The 17295-nt window shown below is 43.4% G+C and overlaps 1 protein-coding gene across 12 annotated transcripts in view; it reads right to left on the bottom strand.

Annotated features, from left to right (window-relative positions):
- Nucleotides 1–477: 477 nt before the first annotated feature.
- Nucleotides 478–17295, bottom strand: part of nfyc (nuclear transcription factor Y, gamma) — a 21056-nt gene continuing 4238 nt past the window's right edge. For 4 of the 12 annotated variants that reach the window (XM_035680855.1, XM_035680860.1, XM_035680859.1 and 1 more), the window contains exons 2-11: nt 10171–10280; nt 9926–9994; nt 8273–8386; nt 6527–6622; nt 5345–5521; nt 3508–3576; nt 2877–3032; nt 2450–2554; nt 2292–2351; nt 478–1844 (exon numbers count right to left, since the gene is read on the bottom strand). In XM_035680855.1, the coding sequence (XP_035536748.1) occupies nt 1725–1844; nt 2292–2351; nt 2450–2554; nt 2877–3032; nt 3508–3576; nt 5345–5521; nt 6527–6622; nt 8273–8386; nt 9926–9994; nt 10171–10269 (1065 nt within the window). In that variant the 5' untranslated portion in view covers nt 10270–10280 and the 3' untranslated portion in view covers nt 478–1724. Of the gene's footprint in view, nt 1845–2291; nt 2352–2449; nt 2555–2876; nt 3033–3507; nt 3577–5344; nt 5522–6526; nt 6623–8272; nt 8387–9925; nt 9998–10170; nt 10281–15837; nt 16052–17295 lie in introns of those variants that run through there. The other 8 variants (XM_035680850.1, XM_035680853.1, XM_035680852.1 and 5 more) reach the window with 5 other exon arrangements.

Genomic DNA, 17295 nt, shown 5'->3' on the forward strand with positions numbered 1-17295 from the left:
TTGATTGCACATTTATACCAGTGCAGTACAGTTATGTCTACGCTCCTGGTAAAAAAAAAGTGTAAAGCTGTTTGCCAATAAATCAGGTGCCTTAATACTGTATGTCAGTGGCATTTAGTTTGTTAGATCAGTGCTGCCCTCCTATGGCCATTTGGGAAAACAACACAAGGCTCACACAGTTAAAGCCACCAATATTCTCGTGTCCACAATTAAGATAAGTTTTGAACATTCGAAACATGAACATTATGTCTTGTGATTTTGCTTCGGCTTCATACCCATTGGATAAAAGCAACAAAGGCAATGATATTGTGGGCTCTGGTGGTGGGATGTGTCTACCTGCAAATACAGTAGGAGGGTTGGTTCAAGTCTTATCTCTTGGTGTTCCAATTTATCCTGTCTCCCTGTCTACAGTCCACACATTAGTGAGGTGCTTAACCTAAAATAAAACAATGAAAACAAAGATTAGTACAAAAAGTCTTAAGACAAGTTATGTTTTTTATTTTTTCTCACAAACAAAGTTTGTTTACAAAAAGGAACGTCAAAAATAAAATTGTACCTATCTATTGCATGTCATGCTGGCAGTTTGAACTACATGCAAAAATAACAATAATAAGAACATTGATAATAATCATTACTGTACAAAAAACTGATGGGGAAGAAATGAGGCCAAACATCATCTCAAAAACAAAAGAAAAACACTTGTATTGAAAAAAAAGACTTCTATAAAAAGGGTGGAGTTTTTTTGCTCCAGACGGAGTCATGTGTTTGTACATGAGACTTAAACCAGGGCACAAGACTCCAAAAACCACCCGGGTAGAAAGGTGAAACTGCTTAGAGGCAGAGAAAAGTTTCCCTGCTCTAAAGACAGAGGGGTGAAGAAAGAGTGGATGAAAGAAATGTGGTGTGGGAGCTTGAAATACAAGCACACACACATCCTCACACACACACACACACACAGACAGTTAACCTACACAGTTTGAAGCCCTTACAACATAAAGTCATGCTTCATCGTCAATGTGGAAAACGACACAAAAGAGAAACTAGATGAAATTATTAATGAACCTTATAGCCTCTTCTTGAGATCCCTTCGATTGACCTGCTGTAAAAAGTGATATCTGAGGAATATGGCTTCATTTTATCCATCAACTACATGAAAACAATAAAAGAGGGTATGATTCATGTCTTCCCATAAGGAAAGCAGGAGGTGAGGAATCCAATGACTACCTTCTACCACAGATATGCCAGGAGCAGGTTGTGTAGACACAGACGGACACTCCCCAATTCATTTCCAAATGGAGAACAGAAACGAAGGTGCCAGGAATAAAGCACACACTTTTTTATGTTTTAAAAATCCTTGAAATGAGACAAGAGGAAGAATAGAGTTGGTCTGTGGAGAGACTGCTGTCAGGGACTGTGGCAGTGGATGCATATTTTCTCTACAGATGTGGGTGACAAAAGTACAAAAAGTGTCATGGATGCAAGTTAACATGAGATTCTGAGAGAGTCAATCAGTGTCCCTTTGGTTGTTTTTTTTTTTTTTTAATCCAGTGTACTAAGTTGCTTGCAAAAAAAGAGTGTTACAAGATTTCAGTTCCCTTGTCTACATGAGCAGTGCTTAAAATCAAGGTTGTCAAGCGTCCGTTTGTCGAAGTTGGTGGCATCTGTCGGCGTCACATGGGCTGGTATGCGTGTTGTGTGTGTGGAGAATAGGTTCCTGGTTGGGCTCAATCAGTGCTGACCTGCGTGACCTGTGTGTCAGCCGTCTGGTTGGTGGACTGAATAAACATTGGCTGGGTCAGCTCTTGTCCTGCTGGCATCGTCACTTGCTGAATCTGATACAACTGCTGTAAAACAAAGAGATAGACAGAGAATAAAGGTCTGTGTGTAACTGGATTTTAACAGGATGACAACAGACTACATGGTTCTAAACACTCTTAGGTTGTTACAAGGTGCTACTTAGGTTGTTTCTTCAATACAATGTTATCTTTTATCTGTATTTGAAATTGTATTTATGACTGACTGCCGCCTTTCTTTGCTGGCAGACTCTTTAAAAAAAAGAGACACTCAATGCGGCTCTCTTGGTTTTCTTCATGGGCACATGTCAGCTAGTTCGCAGCAAGGTGACATGTGCCCTAGTTAAAATGAGAAATGCTAACAAAGCAAACAAACCATAAATAAAGACAGTGAGTCAGCTCCCACTCAGCAACAAATAAAAGATACCAAATTCAATATTTAGCTCAAAATGTCATGGTCATTACTACAGCTTTGGATATATTTATTGCATTTGTTACCTGTCCGTCAGTAAACTGGTTGAACTGCTGCTGTCCTTGCTGTACCTCTGTCTGTGTGATCTGAAAACAAGTTAAATAAAATTAACAGATGAACACTAAATGCTTCGATATCATATAATTTGTTATATGAATGCTATTTATGCTTCTATTGTTATTACCTGCTGGGTGTTGGCGAGAGTCTGAATCTGTCCTTGGACCACTTGTGCTCCAGAGACAGGCTGGGCTAAACGGATGTATTGTAGCTGGCCCGTGTTCAGTTGCACCTACATTCAACCAACACAAGGGGGAGACAGAGTTTGGTTTAGAGCAAAGGTCATTTGAATGCAGAGGTCACAGCCATTTTCCTGCTCTGGACAACAGCAACAAGAATGATTCACTTTCCTCAGGAGAAATGGTAACTTTTGTCTGAAGATTCCCATCAATCAGTGAAGGATGGATAATTCACTAAAACACCATGTAAGTAACTATATGCAACAATATATGCAATTTAGCCATTTTAACCTGAGCCTATAAATTCAATTCCCTGACCAATCCTTTCTCTAATTCCCATAGCTTTTTTCCCTCCAGTTTGATGCCATTTCTTACCGGGATTTGCTGGATCTCTCCTGTGTTGGTGATGATCTGCTGCATGACCTGCATGGTCTGGCCTTGGGCTTGAGCTGTCTGAGCTTGACCCTGTGCTGCAGCTTGGACAATCTGTACCTGCTGGCCCTCACTCACCTGCATAGCCACAGGCGCACTCTAATGGAGAGGGAAAAAAGAAAGAAAAGGAAAGATAAAAACAGAAAGACAGGCAAGAAAGAAGGATAGAAAGACAGAAGTAACACATTAGTTGTTGAACAACAACTGGTACAGGCAAGTAGTTTATGATTGACATAAAGCAAAGAACCAGGAAATCACTAACTTCCCTGGAATTAGATTTTAACCAGCACCACGAGGCTTATCCTAAAATTCTGTTAAAAGATCATCACACAGGTACAAAAGAACTGGAGACATAAGGTGACAATGCAGGTTTCAAGTCCTCTCCTTCTCTTCTGTCTGTCACACTATCTAGGAAAGGCCACCTGATCTCATGCTGCGGTTAGCCCTAGAGATCTCAGTCCCCTGAACGGGACAGAGCTTGTAGGCCGCAGTCACCTATAGGGCTGTGACAAAAAGTAGTGGCCTCTGTCTTTTCGTGTGTTTAGTGAACTAATAAATGCACATGTGTGTTTACCGTGATGGGTGTGCCCTGTGATTGCACCTGCACTTGCTGTAACTGCTGCATGGTGGCACCCTGCAGCATCTGATGGCCCGACAGAATAGAATGAGAAAATGAGAGAAAGACACACAGTGAGAAAGCAGCGATTGCAACAACTTAACACATGAATGTAAGCGCGTGTGGAGAGTGTATGCGTAGAAAGCTTCAATGTTAGAGCAGCAAACAGTGACACAAGCAGCAAATGACTCTTGATGACAGGTTTATGAATGATAGAATCGGAGGTGAAATGTCAGAAACAAAAAAAACAAATTCATGGACAGGTTTTGGAAATGTCTGCACATCACAGTGACATTTACATCAGCTTCAGTAATGTCAGCTGTGGTTTCGTAAGTGCTTATGAGAGAGTTGGTGACCTGAGAGAAAAATGACAGAATTGGTACAACAGTGACAACTAGTGACACTGAAAGCTCTGCACACGAACACAGATGCATAAGTAAAGGGTATTAATTAAGATCTCTGCCCATCGTCTGCTCCCACCATAAATCTCTTGCTTTTTCATTCTAAAGCATTTTCTGCTAACACTTCACTCTGCAGGCCAAATCTGTTGTACCAATTATGGCATGTAACTGGTGGCTAGTGGAAAGCCAACCAGCTCTGTTTTACACCAGCAAACATTTATGTGACACTGACAAGAGGGAAAAGTGTAATTAAGTTAGACAACAAAAAAGATTTGGTTGCAATAACAGGGGGATTGAGATAAAGCTTCAAAGTTTTTATTTTCTCTCAAAAGCACTTCAACAAACCAAAATTCTTTTTTGGGTAAAAATGTCACTTATTCCCACAAGGCCCACCTTTAAAGTGCCACCTTGTATATAGCCTACAATGGAGTCTACGTAAGGTGAGTGTCATACTGTGACCTCCCCGCTCTCAGCGGGAACTGCAGCAGCAGTGCTATTGAATCAGGCCAGGTCTAAATGAGCATGACAGCTCAGCTAAAGGCAGTCTGCTGAAGCAGCATGAAGCACCACGGCAGCCCAGGAGCACACGGTTGCATGACATGCACAGACCAAGCTGGGGAAAGGACGCTTAGCATCAAAAGTAGCATGAATGAGATCAGAAAGAAAGGCAATTGAAAAGTCTCCCTAAATACGCATGTTTGTTATTTTGCTAACTCCTCTGATCCAGAGGTGGAACGCACTCTCTCCAATACTCCGTATGCGTATGTGTGTGAGAAACAGTCTGTTTTTGTATGTTGTTGTGTGTCTATCAACATCATATTTCCATTACAATTCATAAGTTAATAACAGAGAAGGGAATATTCTGTCCGCAGAGTGTGCAGATCAAATGTTTGCTCTGCAGGGTTTCACAGGGAGGGTGTGCATGTGTGTAGTGATGTGCGCTGGGTGTGTTCTGAGGTTCAGTTGTTCCTGCTGGTGGGAGAGTGGTCAGCTACTGAATGTGAGCTAAGACTAATATCAATAAAGCCTGGTGTGATGACCTGAGTAACAAGCCTTTTGCAGCATGATTCCCAGCGCTGGGTGGTGTTTAGAATGTGTTGCTTAAACTACTTGGGAGAGGTAATCTTTTCAGGTGTTACAAAGACACACACAAAAACACAAGATCTTTTCTGAGAAGAAGTTCAGTGCAGGCTTCATTAACTGGTAATTTGTGTTTCTGTGGTTAGCTGCAGTCAATAATTCACTCCCCTTTCCACATCGCCCTGATTATTGCCTAAAACTCTCATATCCAGCTGTGGTTTTATTTTGTTGTTGCTCCTTTAAATCGTGGTGTATCATTTTTTCTTTGCGGAAAACCCTGTGAGGAAGCTTTTCAAAGACGGCGTTAGTAGTACCTGTCCTTGCTGTGGCTGTGCTATAATGATCTGTCCAGGCTGGATGGTCGTGGCTGTTTGTGCGCCGGGCTGTTGGGCCTGTTGTGTGCCCTGCACCTGTACAGCTCCAGGCTGCTGGGCCAGAGTGAAGTAGTACTGCACCGGCTCTGCTGGGGCTACTGACTGACGCATCTCCTCCTGAAGACGACATACACACACACACATACACAGGGAAGAAGGCCTATCAGTCCATTACATCTCCATGAATTATTTTTGCAGGGTAACGGTAGAGGAGGGCAAGTCTGATAAATAACTGATGGGATGTCGCTGGGGAAGAGTAATGTAATCTGGACATAAGATCCATTACAAGCGCCATACTGGTCAATACCATAGACTGCAGGTCTGGAGGAATGCTAGGCTGAACATGGTGATATGTTTTAACCCTAATCAACCTGAACAGTTTACAAAAGAACATTATCAAACCTTTGTGGCTCTACTGTAATATCAGTAAACTGAATGCAAACACGCTCTTTCCAGGGTTAGCCACAAAAGTCAGAGTTTGTTAGTATTCCCTTTGCTGCAATGGGTGCTTGAACTCAGGTCTAACAACGATCACAAATCAAATTATATCAGTAAACACTGACCTCTGTCATTCTGCTTATAACTGACTAATGAGCAGCGCTTCATCTTGATGAGGTTTCTCCGTCACCAGAAGCGTAAACACCCCTCTCCCAGCTCCATGACAACACAGCTGAGAGTGTAGGATGTTTACATGCCTGGAGACAGTCTACTTGACAACAAATTTAAATTTCTCACTCCTCCATCTGGTATGCTACATTTGTATACAGTACATCAGTCTCCTGCTTGAGCAAAACTAAGAAAAGGCACTTTATCCTTATTTAATTGATCTCACGTTACCTCATCGCTGAGGTTACTGTTGGTTGTCAGAGGCAATAAGATGCTGCAAACATCCGACTGAAAGCCCTCGCTGTCCAAACCCCAGCTTCCAGTCAAGGATGTTTACAGCACCTCCAGGTTGCCAACAATGAAAAAGCACCTGAGATGAAGACCCAAATGGCCGTCTCTTTTTCCTGTGCCAACTTGAATGTGTAAGCAAATTATTTTTTCCCCTCAAAAAATACAATTCTGGTGACATTTGCTGTTTACCTGTCACTACGATCCTGTCAGTCTTTGCTTTCATACCTGTCGTTTAGGTGGCTTCAGGTCGTCACGGGGCACAATGTCAATCAGGAAGTCAAACTGGTCAAACTTTGTTATTGCCATGGCAATGTCGTTCCTCTGTAAACATAACAGACATAGAGGGTCAAGCGATGCGGTCAGACTTAAATTATGTTAATTCAATATAAGCAGCGACCTATATATAAAACATGCCTCAAGGCCTAAGGTCAACTCTCTCAAAATAGCCACACAAGAGGCTACCTTGGAACTGAAATCAAGTTCCCAGTAGTACTGTAACATGTATTTACTTTAATAACTGAGCTCAAAAGGAAGAGAGGATTTTTAGAAGTTTAGAGCTGCATTGATTAGTCAACAGAAAACTAATGAACTTAATTCATGAATCATTTGAATCAGTTTTCATGGGAAAAAAAGTCATTAGTTGCTGTTAATGAAGGTTCAACCCCTAGCATCACAATCATAAACCTGGTGTGTGTGATGGGTGCAAATGAGCAGGAATGACACTTTCCTGCATGATCACAGCCTCTGCTGCTATACGCCTTCCTATATCCACAGCAGTGTGCTGTCTCTGTGGAATTTTCCACAGGATATTGGCTGTCAGGACCCCCCCATTGTGGCCCTCCCTGCACTAGAAGCTATTTATAGTAGCTTGATTAATATCTGGTAACGCCAGGTCACATCTACACTTGTTCTATTGATGAGCGTTGCTATGGTGACCCCAACTGGCGTGCCCTCTTCACAATGGGACTGAGGCTCTGAGTGTGTGTATGTGTGAACATGTGGAAATGGAGGGTACCATTTTCCTTCACTAAGGCACAAGAAAATAACACATGACATAACACATTTGTGACGTGTACCTAATGCATCATCTGTGGTGTAAAATGTAATTAATATGTAAAATATGCTGTTTCTATTTAAAGCATGCAGTGTAGAGTTCAAACAATGGAGAGTTTATGCTAAAAAAGAACTCTAGGTTAAAGATAAGTCAAGACAACAGCAAAGAGAACACACTTCCAAAGTAGGTCTTCAATTTAAGACTCCTCCAAGACTGACTGCGATGAGAGCGATTACACTTTCTTTTCTGGCCTCTTTTTCTACCTGTGTTGGCATACACACACACACATATCCATGGGTTGCTAATCTCTCAGAGGTATGTGAATGGATAAAGTGGACTTAAGGGCTTTCATGTTCTGCTCCACAATTTTCCCCTCTTGACGTCCAGGTGAGACAAGCTCTTTTCAGATCCCAACTGTTCCCATAAGAGCGCTCATGTTCCCTGCTTCCCTGTTCCCTGCTTCCCTGTTCCCTTCTCACATCATTCCAGAGTCCATCTTATTCAACTTTGGGACAGCAGAGCAGGCAAAATGGCACCGGAGGGAAAAGTGGGTCAACAGCACCCAGCCTGGCTTTGCTTTCAAAGTCAATGGAGGGAGAAAGAACTAAAGAGAGGGATAGTTCTCAGGGGGATGCTGGTATGGGGCCTCTGCTTGTATATGCACACAGACACAGGCACAACAAACCAAAAAGAAAGCCAAATGATGCAACCGTGTGGGAGAAGAGTTAAAAAGAAAAAGATGGCAGAAATATACAGAGGGAAGAAAAAGGAAATGTAATTATTATTCCAATAGACAGGTGTGAGCTGTCTTTGTGCACCAACAAATGGTGTAGTAAGAAGACAGTGGAGAGAGATTACCTCAAGTAAAAAAGGGATGACAAGAACAGAGCTCAAACATCTCTTGAAGTGTGTCTGACCTGTAGAGTGCGTCTCTTATTGTCCTCGGTGTGGATCCACGCTCTGAGGGTGAGCTCTGTGATGAAGATCTGAGCAGCCTTGGCAAACAGGACGGGAGCCTCTGCACTGATCATCTGTACGGAGAAGATGGAGTTACACCTGGTTAAATGCACCCACAGACTCAAACAAACATCACATATCAGCTATAACATGAGTCACTCAGGAGTAATAAATGGCTGCATCACATTCAAAGGCACTGCAATAAATGCATTCATTTGTTTAAAAAGACCACATTATAATAATGTGTCATCCCAAAACACTACTCAAACAAAGCTATATTGCTTAGAAGAAATTATTATTATTATTCACCAAAACATTTGAACGTTGTCGTTAACAACGCCTCTTCAGTTGTAAAAATCACTGGTCTGCATGACTCTAATGGCAAATTTCTTAGTTTCAAATTCCACTTCTTCATTTCGAGTGGCACTGAACTCTCTGTCAAGCCACACAATAATTAGTTAAGTATATGGACATATTTGTAAAGCCCACAAGATGGGCTGTAATAATACCACTCACATGTACACATGCAGCGAAAGCTGCTGTGTCAGGGCTGACAGAAGGGTCTTTTCTTCAGATATGTTAAGGATCTCCTGATCTCTTTACCACTTTAAGCTGCTGCTTAACTAAGGGGATAGTGCTCTTGACACGACACATTCAAGCCCCACACACACACACACACCTATGTCCCAAGGCTTTCTCTTTAGAGACTATGAACAGCCCTGGCTGATAATCTGGTGTAACGGGGGAAAAATAATCACTCCTCCTTGTGCTTCAACTGTCGAGTTCAATGCAACTGACAAATGTTGGTAGATCGTGGGTAGGTACTGTTGAATAAAGTTTGTGGATACATGCCCCTAAAACTACAGTATATCCTAAGCCAATCTGAGAGATTAGTATTGGCATCAAGGTGTACTTTAAGCCCAGTTTAATTTATATTGTTAAGTTAAGTTACCCAGTTTTTCTTGAAATAAATCACAACTTGCAGCCAAGTGGAATATGTTTTAAAAAGTCAACAAGCAGCTACAATCTCTACAATGCGGAGCCATCTTAAATTAAAAGCAGCTACTTCTTATGGATACAATGCCAGTCCTTCACAAAGTGGTATTAACAGCTACTTGCTACAGTTCAGTTTTATCATTTCCATTAATGATGCTTGCTTATGCACACTATTAACATGTCTTGATGTAAACCCATTCAATATAAATAATGGACTTCTTATCAACAGACATTGTTGAAAGTGCAAGAGCTGATAATATTTTTCCATTATGAAGTAAGTCCAACAGGTCATTCACATGCACTAAGTGGACTGAGCACAAAAGGCCACGAACTAAGAACTTGACAGAATACATGCGACAAATTCACAAATATTATCCATCAGGCTCTAAAGCGTTAAGACAATCAAAACTTTGACAAAAAGTAAGTAAGAGAATCAGAAATGTAGTTTTACTGGTTCAAGGACCAGGATAAAGCCATACATTGCCTATTTTTCTCCAAGTTAATCAGAATTAAGACCTTAAATAGGAATAGAAGGGGGCTTTAATTTCTCAGCATTATAAAACAAATTGTACTATAGTTATGTGGTTTCTGGTCAACTATTTAGACTGTCCTCTTACCTTAACGTCCTCATCCAGCTTCATGATTTTCTTGATTCGAGCTAGAGGTAACTCCTGCACGCGAAAATCCTTCTGAAAATAATGGATGGGTGTTGTGTTAGGGACGCTGAATAGAGCATGAGAAAGTTCTCCTTTAAAGAACTTGTATGTGTGTATGTTTGAAATAACATAGAAACCATTAAATCTTAGTGTTGATTGGTCTGGTGTGTGTGTGTGCACTTTTGTTTTTAGAAGACAAAACGTACCACAGTCAAGTTCCTGATCTCTTCCATGACCCGAGGCCAGAAGGACTGCAGGGTTTGCTGGGCATCGCTGCCCCCGGCTCCGAACGCATCTGCGGACATCCTCTACTGTGCTGCATCAAGGAATGACAGGGGAGGAGAGAGGTCGAAGCACAAGGTTAAATATTAGAAAACACAAAAACAAAAGACATGATGTGATGATTCAGACACTCAAGACACATCATTGGTGAAGGACACATGAGACCAGGACACAGAATACAGTGTCAGTTCAAGCCAGGCCTGTGCTGCCCAGAGCTCTTCCCGTGTGTCAGAACCACATATCCCTTCACGGCCTATAATTATAATACAGTGAAATCTAAAATAGAGCCCCGACAGGCTTCTATTCCTGTTTTTGTGGGATGTTGACATGCCCAAGAACCCACCACCAGACTGGCTGCAAACACCCCCATTATGAATGGCTCTATCAACCTGAACACATCGCGGCAGCTCCTCTGCAAACACGAGCATGTCGTGTGAAACTCAACTGCTGCTGGTGAACCCGTGCACTGAGGACAACGCTGAAATGGCAGATCTAGGAGACGCATGTGCATTTGTGTCATAGAAAAAAAACTATCTTCTGACAACAACTGCATTCCAGTTTGTTGACAGATGCACATTTCAAAACACACACTGAAAGTTGTGAAGTGAAATAAAAGCAACTGTTACACACACACACACATGCATGTAGCCAGTGCTTCTACAAGGGGTCTGACGGTTTGAAAGAGGATCCAGCAGGTTACTATGGCATGCCAGGAATCTGCTGGGGGAATATTGGCCTGCCTGTCTGAGCATGCAGAGCTTGGAGTGTCTGGATCGCACTCTTTCACTCTCTCCCTTTTCTCCCTACCTCCGTGAAAAGATTTGGCAGAAGGGAGAAGAAAAAGAAACATGGAGGGGGGGACAGAACAAGAGATGAGTGTGTGGAGCTACTCAAGAGAGACGGGGTGTGTTTGTGCGTGTTGCTGAGGGAGGGGTAGTGCCATGTCCAGTTCAGCATTAATCCAGCACTAAGACAAAGTGCCAAAGGCTTTAACAGGGGGAGGTAAGAGACCGACGGGGCCGCAGTCAGACTGCTGTGCAAACTAGCTATGTGGGTCAAACAAGACAGAAAGAGGGAGACGCACGGAGAGAGAGAGAAAGAGAGAGACATGACAGAACAAAGAAAAAGAGTGTTAGGAGAACGGGGGGGTCTCCTCTTTATCTTCTCTTTCTTTTCTCACTCTGGGCCAACAAGCATGAATGGCTCCAGCTCTGGTCCAGCTGACAAGCCAATACAGAACGAGACAGAAACTCCATCACCCAAACTCCATCTCGTGTCTCCCCTGTTACAGCGGCGTTGGAGGGGATTGTTTTGACTGTGGGTCCGCGTCAGCCCCTTTATTCATACCACTTAGGGTAAAGCTGTAAATATTTTACACAGATAAATCACTAATTCAGAATGCAGGGCCTTTACCTGATTGATTTTTGACAGGAAACATTGCTTATCCAGCAGTTGTGGAAGTTACTGAATAATATAGAAGAAGCACTGCCCGCATCCTGTTCTGTCATACAGTTTTCGACAGAGAGTAGCCTAAATCAATGAGACAGAATGGCAGCGGGGGTGGGGGGGTTTGGCTTTATATAAATCAATCAGGCCGCTTGTAGCTATGGCATGCCAGGCTAGTGATTGACCTTGACAATGTCTCCCCTTCTCTGTCTGACGCTCCAGTGTCCAGTTGCATTTCAAGGTTGATTGAAAATCCTGCAGTCACTAGAACAATCCCAGCATTCCACGGTGAGGGAATGACCGATGGGAATTGTAGTTTTTCCTCTTCTGTCCGATGGGTGAACTGACCCACGCCAGCTTTTTTTTTTTTTTTTCGTTACCATGACCATGCAAATAGGGTGAACGAAATAAGAGCAATGAGAGCCACTTGTTTTTCCAGCTAAATAGCATTTCCGCACCCCTATCAGCATTTGATCTTGTGATCATTTTGAACAAGACGACCTTGTGTATCTGTGTGTATCGCTGTGTGTCAGCTTGTGTGGTTCTCTACAACTGGTAGCCTGATAAGAAACAATAATTAGGCAATTCACTTAACAGCGTTACAGACAACCATCAGGCTAATTACCATGGTAACAACGCAGTGGCCCAGAGGAAACAGAGGAGGATAGGGGAGTTAAAATAGCAAATGACTCAATTGATAAATAGCTAAATAAGACATGCAGGCCATGCCAGCTTACACTCTCACACTGATGCATTTTCTTTTAAAACAACTCAGAGACCGCTGTTATTAAATCACACATACACCGGACCCAACCCCCTCTCTGACCCTGTGACCTTCAATCTTAACACACAGCGTATTTACTAACCACAGCAGCAGAAGGGAAGTAAATATGTAAGAAGAAATGAGAAAGCAAGTGTGGCTAGAGTCAGCCTGTAGCCAGAGAGGGGGGGAAAAAAAGAAGAAACTGAGCAACATATGTGAGAGAGAAGAGAAGGGCTGAGTATCAACACGCCCTTGAGCGCTGCTCTACCAGCTAGCTAGTGTATTCTACCTACAGTATACCAATATTACCATATTTCCCATGGCTTTGCATCAATGGAAAGTTTGCGTGGGAGCCCGTCTATGTCTGACACACACAAGTGCACATAATGTCCTCTGCTGACTTCTGCAACACCTTCTATGGTCTGGGTCTAGACTAGTCAAACAAACACTCTGAGTCGGGCTATCCACTGCACAAAGAAAATCAATTTTGAAACTCCCCGAAAGCTAATAAATGTCAACGTTATAAAAGTTGTAAAAGGTCTGGAGGTTGATGCAGACAACTAGAGAAAGCCAGTGTCAAGATGGCTTATTTTATCTGCAGTGGTAAGTACTATTCACTGCTGTATTTCAGCTCTCTAATCTACAGTACGCTTTGAAGACTATTTAAATGGAAGCCTGTACTAAAGAATTTGTTAGTTGAGTTCACGCCCTAATACTTATGGTCAGCATTGTTAGTTGCTCTAAATAGTCTACAGATGTTGTGAATGTAGTGTGCTTTTATATGAGTGCAATCTGGAGATTACTGTGCATCATTGTGTTGTAATGAACCTGCCCAGCTCCTCTCAGCTGTGTTGTTCTAAGCTACTGTATGCTATATTAGGGGACACTGTGTTTTATGCGCTATGCATCCCTCCTCTCCTCTTCCCTGCGGTTTTGTTGTCCTTCATCGGGTCATCGAGAGAAGCCGGTGGTGTTGGGTTTCCTACGAACTCTGCTCTGCTGCTGTGGTGTGTTGCTGTGTGTGTGTGTGCTTGTGTGCTGTGGTGTGTGGTGGTGTTGTGCTGTGTTGTGGTGTGTGTGTGTGTGTGCGTCTCTTTGAGAACAAATGTGATGTCTGCGCTTTGTCGACATTGTCCAACACAGCAACTTGTTCTTCCTCCTTTAGCAGCTCCACATCTCTCTTCCTGTCTCTTCTTCAGTACTTCCCATCTCTCTCTGTCACTCGTGGCTGTGGGTGTCTCTCTTGCTCTGTCTTACTTACTTTCACCTGATCCCCCTCTTCCAACTTCTCTGAGAAAGTCAATGCTGCTCCGCTTGCAGCAGCTGAATCAGCGCTAATGTTGTTCAGCCAGCCCCATCCTGCATCTCTCCTCTCTCCTTCTCCTTCTCCGTCTCATCCCTCCCTCCCTCCCTCCCTCGCTCGCTCACTGGCACGTCACATCAAGTGGCCACTCACAGGAGCAACACCGACTCGCTCCAACTCTGACATCACACCACTTTACAAGAGCCTTCGATTCCTGTCCAAATAATCCTGATAGCAGTGCAGGCAGAAAAGGCAGAAGACCGGAAAAAGAACAACAAGATAGTATCACTTAGCCATATGCCAATTCATTTGCTCTTTAAGATTAGCGAGGGAGCAAGGAAAGGGCAAAAAGGCAAAGTAGAGATTTCAGCGTCAAACTCTGCACAGAGGCTTTACTGTAAAAGTGTGTACAGCTGAAGAAATTAGTTATTTGATTTTTTTTAAGAAAAAAGGTTCTTCAGTTAATGACCTGAACATTGATGTAAATTGAGTATAGTTGCTAGGTAATGAGGCAAGGCAGATTAAGGCAACCTGAAGGCCTATTTGAGGATGAGGAGGGAACTTTTCCCTGTGGTGTTTCAGTATCACATTGTCATCGTGCTGAAGAAGAACTCATCTCATCCCAGTTCTTTCCCTGAAGCAGAGCTGACACTTCACATTGAAGCAGATGTGCGCTGAGAGGACTTGACCCCGACGGAAACAAAGAGGCACATACTGTACTACACTAATGTGTAAATGTGTGGCAAAGAAACATCACCAAATGAAAACAGTTAGTACAGTCAGAATCCAGATCACTTGTATACATATACACACTTAATAATTATGCCATGTTTTTTTAGCATACAGTTCAGATAATCCCAGATATTTTTTAAACTAGCTTAATTTTTTACAGTGCCTTTAGCAAATAACAAGGACATGGGTAAACAGTGTATAGATGTATCATTTCTTCCCCCCATACAATGACCTTAAATAACCTTCCACATTGTACACTTCATGGTTATCAACAGTTAAAACATCAGGCTGTACAAAGTGCAAACACGTGCCCACATAGACTGGTTGCCACTATGTTTTTCTGTAAGTGATGAAATCGACCGAAAGACTTATTTCATTGTACGATAGTGCCAACTATGGGATGAGTGTTGCTACACTGATGTGTCTTTTCCACACGTTGCTGTGTGAAAGTGTCAATGATGTGGAACAGGCGCTTCAGCAGGAAGGTCACCAAGGTTAACGTGTGCTAGGTTTTTAACTGGCCTTCTAAAACAGAAAAAACAACTGTTTGCACAACATATGCTACGTTGCTATAAAACTAGATATATCACTGGACCACTGAGAATCTCGTAATGTTTAACACTCACTGTGTCATTTTTATTCTGATTTACTATAACCAAATAGATGGAATAAACACAGGTATGCTAGGTAACATGTCATTCTCATAAACATTCATTTTATATGATGGTCATAAATCAACGGTGTATTTACAAATTCTGAGCTATTAAAGTGTTCACCACCTCAATGAACCCAATCACAAATACCAAACAGAAACAAGCTGGCATGGTTACAGCATGCAGGGTAAATGATCTACCCAGGCAAAACAAAAAAACAAGAAGTTCCCAGCCAGGAATTACAGATTAACTACTGAGACACCACAACATGTTCACAGATGTTGGTGCGCAAATGTTGGGTTTTTTTTAGAAAAAAAATTGAAATAAAGAAAAAGACAGAGTTACTATGACCGTCATGCTCCCTGTGACCTGCAGTGCAACATCCCTTTGGCGCGGCCGGACCCAACCAGCCAACCTATTGGCCGTGCAAACTTTGCCCTTGGTTCTGCTTCAAGCCAACTCCAGGAAGTGCTAGTCACTGATCTCCCAAGGTCATTCAACAGAGGAGAGAGAGAGAAACCAGAGAGGGAGGAGGGAGAGAGAGAGGGAGAGAGAGAGATGAAAGAGAGAAGGGGAGGGAGAAGGGGGAGGATCGAAAAAGGACAGGTTTTTCAACTTTCACTGCAGCACTTAAGTGACCCCAGTGGTTGGGGCTGTGTACTTTCTAAGAAAGCTTAATAAAAACATCACATACTGTACATATTAGCAATGTTCTGTATCCTCCTTCCAGTTTCGCTTCCTCTGGGTCCTCTCATCTCCCTCTACATGTTTCCTTCTCGTTGCTGACGGAGAGACTGCGGGAGCCAATCTCACATTCCTGTGACCTTCATCCAATGCTAGGCCCAGTCTCTGGCGTCAAAGTAGGCAGGGCTAAAGCTACCTGCATATTACATGCTGGAACACAGCTGACTCCCCCTGGCAGCCCACACTCTCTCTTTAGTGACAGTGTACACATGTAAAAACACAGGGGGGGAGGGGACCGGGGGGGGCAAGGGCAAAAGAGTGAACGCTCGGCGGTAGTGGTCACCTTAGTGATAAGCTGAAAGGCCTAGCTATGTCTAAGTGGCTTGCGTGTTTCGTTTACTCTTTCCTTCCCCCGGTGTGGTACAGTACGGGGCACAAATGATATTCAAATCTCATGCAGACAGCAGCCAACCCTGGGATTTGGCAGCAAGGGCTTCAACTTAAGAGTTATTTTTAGTCTCCCTCTCTCAATCTCCCGCACACTGTCTCTCTCTCTCCCTCTCTCTCTTTCCCCAACGGGACTTGGTTTTGTCAAAGGCACCAATGGAAACTTTCAATTACGGAGCAAGGGAGGGGAGAGAAAGGGAGTCAGAGGCAAGTGAGAGAAGAGGCGCCCTCCAAAGATTCCATCAGAAGAGATCAGATCAAACTATTAGCCTCCTCTGCCCCTGAAGCTGACAGGCTGACAGTCTGTCCCATCTGGGCGTCTGGCGTTGTCGGGGCGGGGGCCTGGGGGGTCCTGAGGTCACTGCAACCAGCTGCACCTCCACCCCAGGGGACCCCCGACACAAACAGTGACAACAACGCTAAGAGATATCCTCTCAGAGTCCTCCGTACAGCAAATCTCCTTTCAACATGGATGCCATCTTTGCCTCTCAGCTCTGCGTCACTGTCTGGCGCTAGCGTGTAAACAAGGACGTCCGGGGGAAAGCAGGGTCCGGACCAACGCTGTGAGCCACCCTGGCCCCCCAGGATAACAACACCACCAAGAGTGAAGCACATCTGAGCACGGGGTCCGGCTGCCATGCACTTACAGGCAGTGGATGGCAGCGCACTGAGTGAGTGCTGAAGTCAGAGTGCATGGTGGTTCAAAGTCACAGCACAACAAGTGACAACCAAAGACAGACAGGCAGACTTCACGCCTTCAAAAATATATCTAACAAACAAACACGAACAAATATCTTCTTCTTTTTTTTAAACTACAGTCCATTCTGCAAAAAGCATAAACGTTGCACTGGTGTGACAACCGAAGGACATGGATGAGAGACGCGCGCACACACACTAAACGCACAACTCCAATGTTCCAAGGAGAGTACTACAGAACAGGAAGGGGAGGGGGACTGAGGACGGCTGTAAAGGACAGACAGTCTCATCACTGCAGAGCGTGATGGAGAGAGAGAGAGACAGA

This window comes from Morone saxatilis, unplaced genomic scaffold (genome assembly GCF_004916995.1).
Source record: "Morone saxatilis isolate NCDOM2014 unplaced genomic scaffold, NCSU_SB_2.0 Contig9, whole genome shotgun sequence".
Taxonomy (NCBI): domain Eukaryota; kingdom Metazoa; phylum Chordata; class Actinopteri; family Moronidae; genus Morone; species Morone saxatilis.